The 3547-nt window shown below is 48.2% G+C and overlaps 1 protein-coding gene across 1 annotated transcript in view; it reads left to right on the top strand.

The window, feature by feature from the left end:
• The first annotated feature begins 3237 nt into the window (after positions 1 to 3237).
• TTC38 (tetratricopeptide repeat domain 38) overlaps positions 3238 to 3547 on the top strand; it is a 22060-nt gene continuing 21750 nt past the window's right edge. Inside the window, exon 1 of the mRNA XM_029954078.1 lies at positions 3238 to 3304. Coding sequence (XP_029809938.1) covers positions 3238 to 3304 — 67 coding nt within the window. The remainder of the gene's footprint in view (positions 3305 to 3547) is intronic.

Below are 3547 nucleotides of genomic sequence, written 5' to 3'. Positions count from 1 at the left end.
GGCCGCATGGAGCCGCCGCCGCAGGCCGCCCGGGAGTCCAGCCAACGGCCGCGGGGGCGCGGGCCGCGGGGTCACGGCGGAGGTGGGGTCACGACCCGGAGTGGCCAGTGGACCTGGGCACCCGGGGTCGCCGCCCGGTCGCACGCCTGCTGAGGCCTCGATCGAGTAGTAACGGAATTAACGCCGCCAATGTCGCGACAGCCGGGAAAGGCCCCTTAGCGGGAATCCCACTCCCGGGGCAGATCAGTGACCTGCGCGCCCAGGGGGAGCTGCCTGTGCGCTGCTGACTCTGCTTCGCTTTTCATTCTTAAGGTGAAACCTTAAGTAACTGACTGTGGATCTTTCTTCTTTCCTAACAGAAGCATTTAATGCTCTAAGTGTCTCATGAAACACCACTTAACCGCATCCTGCATATTTGGGGCATTTCCGGTGTCATTCAGTTAAAATTTTTTCTACTTTCCCCTGTTAGGATTTTGGCCTAGGAATTAAAGATGTGTGGTTTACACCTCACACCGGTCAGAGTGGCTAAAATGAACAAATCCAGAGACTACAGATGCTGGCGAGGGTGTGGAGAGACGGCCCCCTCCTGCACTGCTGGTGGGAATGTAAACTGGTGCAGCCGCTCTGGAAAACAGTGTGGAGGTTCCTCAAAAAATTAACAGTAGAACTCCCCTATGACCCGGCAATAGTACCGCTGGGGATCTACCCAAGGGATACAGGAGTGCTGATGCCTAGGGGCACGTGTACCCCAATGTTCATAGCAGCACTTTCAACAATAGTCTAATATGGAAAGAGCCTGAATGTCCATCAACTGACGAATGGATATACAAAGGAATACTACTTGGCAATGAAGAAAAAAATTAAATCTGGGCATTTGCAGCAATGTGGATGGAACTGGAGGGTATTTTGCTAAGAGAAATAAGTCAGACAGAGCAAGACATACCATATATTTTTACTCATATGTGGATCTGAGAAACTTAACAGAGGACATGGGGGGGAGGGGAAAAAAGTTACAGAGCGGGAGGGAGGCAAACCATGAGAGACTCTTAAGTACTGAGAACAAACTGAGGGTTGATGGGGGGATGGGGAGAGGGGAAAGTGGGTGATGGGCACGGAGGAGGGCACTTGTTGGGATGAGCACTGGGTGTTGTATGGAAACCAATTTGAGAAATTATATTAAAAAATAATAAAGGAAAGAAAAAACAAACTGCGTAAGAACCTTAAGAGAAATAAAGATGTGGGGCGCCTAGGTGGCTCAGTCGGTTAAGTGTCCGACTTCGGCTCAGGTCCTGATCTCATGGTTTGTGGGTTCAAGCACCGCATCGGGCTCTGTGCTGACAGCTCAGAGCCTGGAGCCTGCTTCCGATTCTGTATCTCCCTCTCTCTGACTCTCCCCTGCTCGTGCTCTCTGTCTCTCAAAAATAAACATTTAAAAAAATTAAAGGAAAAGAAAGACGTGTGGTTTATTTTCCTGCGATCTGGAGTTTCTCTGTAATCTTATGGCTAATGATTTCTAACGTAGGCCCGCTGGGGTCAGAAAATGCATTCTATGTGGTTTTGATCCCTTTAGATGCTTTGAGACTTGTTTGCAAGCTCGTCTGCCATGATGTCCACACGCCCTTATCGCCCCCTTGCTGGGCTGGGGTGTCCTGTGAATGTCAACCAGATCAAGATGGTCGGTACTGGCCCTTATCTGCTGCGTCTTCTCTGGATTTTTGTCTAGCTTTTCTACCAATTGCTGAAAGAGTATGTTAACCTCTCCTAGTATGACTAGAGAATCGTCTGTTTTTAATGCTGTCAGTTTTTGTCTCATGTATTTTGAGGCTCTATTAGATGCACTGGCCTCTTATCATTATGAAATGTCTGTGTTTATCTCTAGCAATAATCTTTGTTTTGAAGTCTATTTATGTGATATTAAAATAGCCAAGTTATATGTTAACTGTATCTCAGTGAAACTAGAAAGTAAAATAGCCCTACTATTCTCCTTTTTTTTCTTTTATGGTTTATTTTATGGTTTGCCTCCCCTCCTCTCTCCAACTATTTTCCCCCTTCCCCTCCCCCATGGTCCTCTGTTAAGTTTCTCCTGTTCCACATACGTGTGAAAACATATGGTGTCCGTCCTTCTCCGCCTGACTTATCTCACTTAGCATAATACCTTTCAATTCCATCCACTTTGCTACGAATGGCCAGACTTCATTCTTCCTCATGGCCATGAAGTACTCCATGGTACATATAAACCACATCTTCTTGATCCGTTCATCAGGTGATGGACATTTAGGCTCTTTCCATGATTTGGCTATTGTTGAAAGTGCCGCTATGAATATTGGGGTACACGTGCCCCTATGCATCAGCACTCCTGTGTCCCTTGGGTAGATCCCCAGCAGTGCTATTGCAGGGTCATAAGGGAGCTCAATTGTTAATTTTTTGAGGAACCTCCACACTGTTTTCCAGAGCCGCTGCACCAGTTTACATTCCCATCAACAGTGTAGGAGGGTGCCTGTCTCTCCACACTCTCGCCAACATCCATAGTCTCTTGATTTGTTCATTTTAGCCACTCTGACCGGCGTGAGGTGGTATCTCAGTGTGGTTTTGATTTGTGTTTCCCTGACGATGAGTGATGCTGAGCATCGTTTCATGTGTCTGTTGGCCATCTGGATGTCCTCCTTGGAGAAGTGTCTGTTCATGTCTTCTGCCCATTTCTTCACTGGATTATTTGTTTTTCGGGTGTGCAGTTTGCTGAGTTCCTTATTGATTTTGGATACTAGCCCTTTATCCAATATGTCATTTGCAACTGTCTTTTCCCATTCCGTCGGGTTGCCTATTCATACTAGCCTTCTTATGCCTACGGCCCATATGGTGTACTTTTTTTCATTCACTTATTTTCGGTTTATGTCTTTATATTTAAAGCGGTCTTTTGTAGGCAGCATTTAATCGGGCTTTATTTTCTTACCCACCCTCTCTCACGTTCTCTCTCTGAGCGCACCACACACCAAGGAAAGGCCATAAGAAGGTAGCCATCTGCAAACTAGAGAGATGACCCTTACCAAGGACCCAACATGCTGGCACCCTGACCTTGGACTTTTGCCTCCAGAACTGCCAGGAATAAATGTTTACGCTCCAGTCCCCCACTCTATGGTATTTTGTTTTAACAGCCCGAGCTGACTAAGACCACAGGAAGGATCAGGGCTGAAAACTCAGACGGGGGCCATCAGAGGTCATGTTGGGGGAAGAGGCACAATGGAGGTCGCCTCTGGACTCTCCAGTGTTCAGAGACCAGGCCAACAAGGCGACAGAAGCATCGGCAGTGAGACCAGAGGAAAACCAGGGCGGTGTGGGGTCCTGGAAGCCATGGGAAGGGGGTGGGGGCAGGGGAGGCGGTTCAAGAAAGAGGGCTGCGTCAGACCAAATGAGGATGAGGAGGCGGAGGCCCAGCCAGCTGCCGGGTTTGGATCCAGAAGGACTTTAGTGTCCCAGACAAGTGCAGTGTCAGTGGGTCGGACAACCGTGTAAACCTCTGGACAAGTTTTGCCGGCACAGCAGAGCAGAG

The sequence above is a fragment of the Suricata suricatta genome, chromosome 10 (assembly GCF_006229205.1).
Source record: "Suricata suricatta isolate VVHF042 chromosome 10, meerkat_22Aug2017_6uvM2_HiC, whole genome shotgun sequence".
NCBI lineage: Eukaryota > Metazoa > Chordata > Mammalia > Carnivora > Herpestidae > Suricata > Suricata suricatta.
The sequence above is the reverse complement of the archived record's forward strand: the minus strand, read 5'-3'. Positions and strand labels throughout refer to the sequence as shown.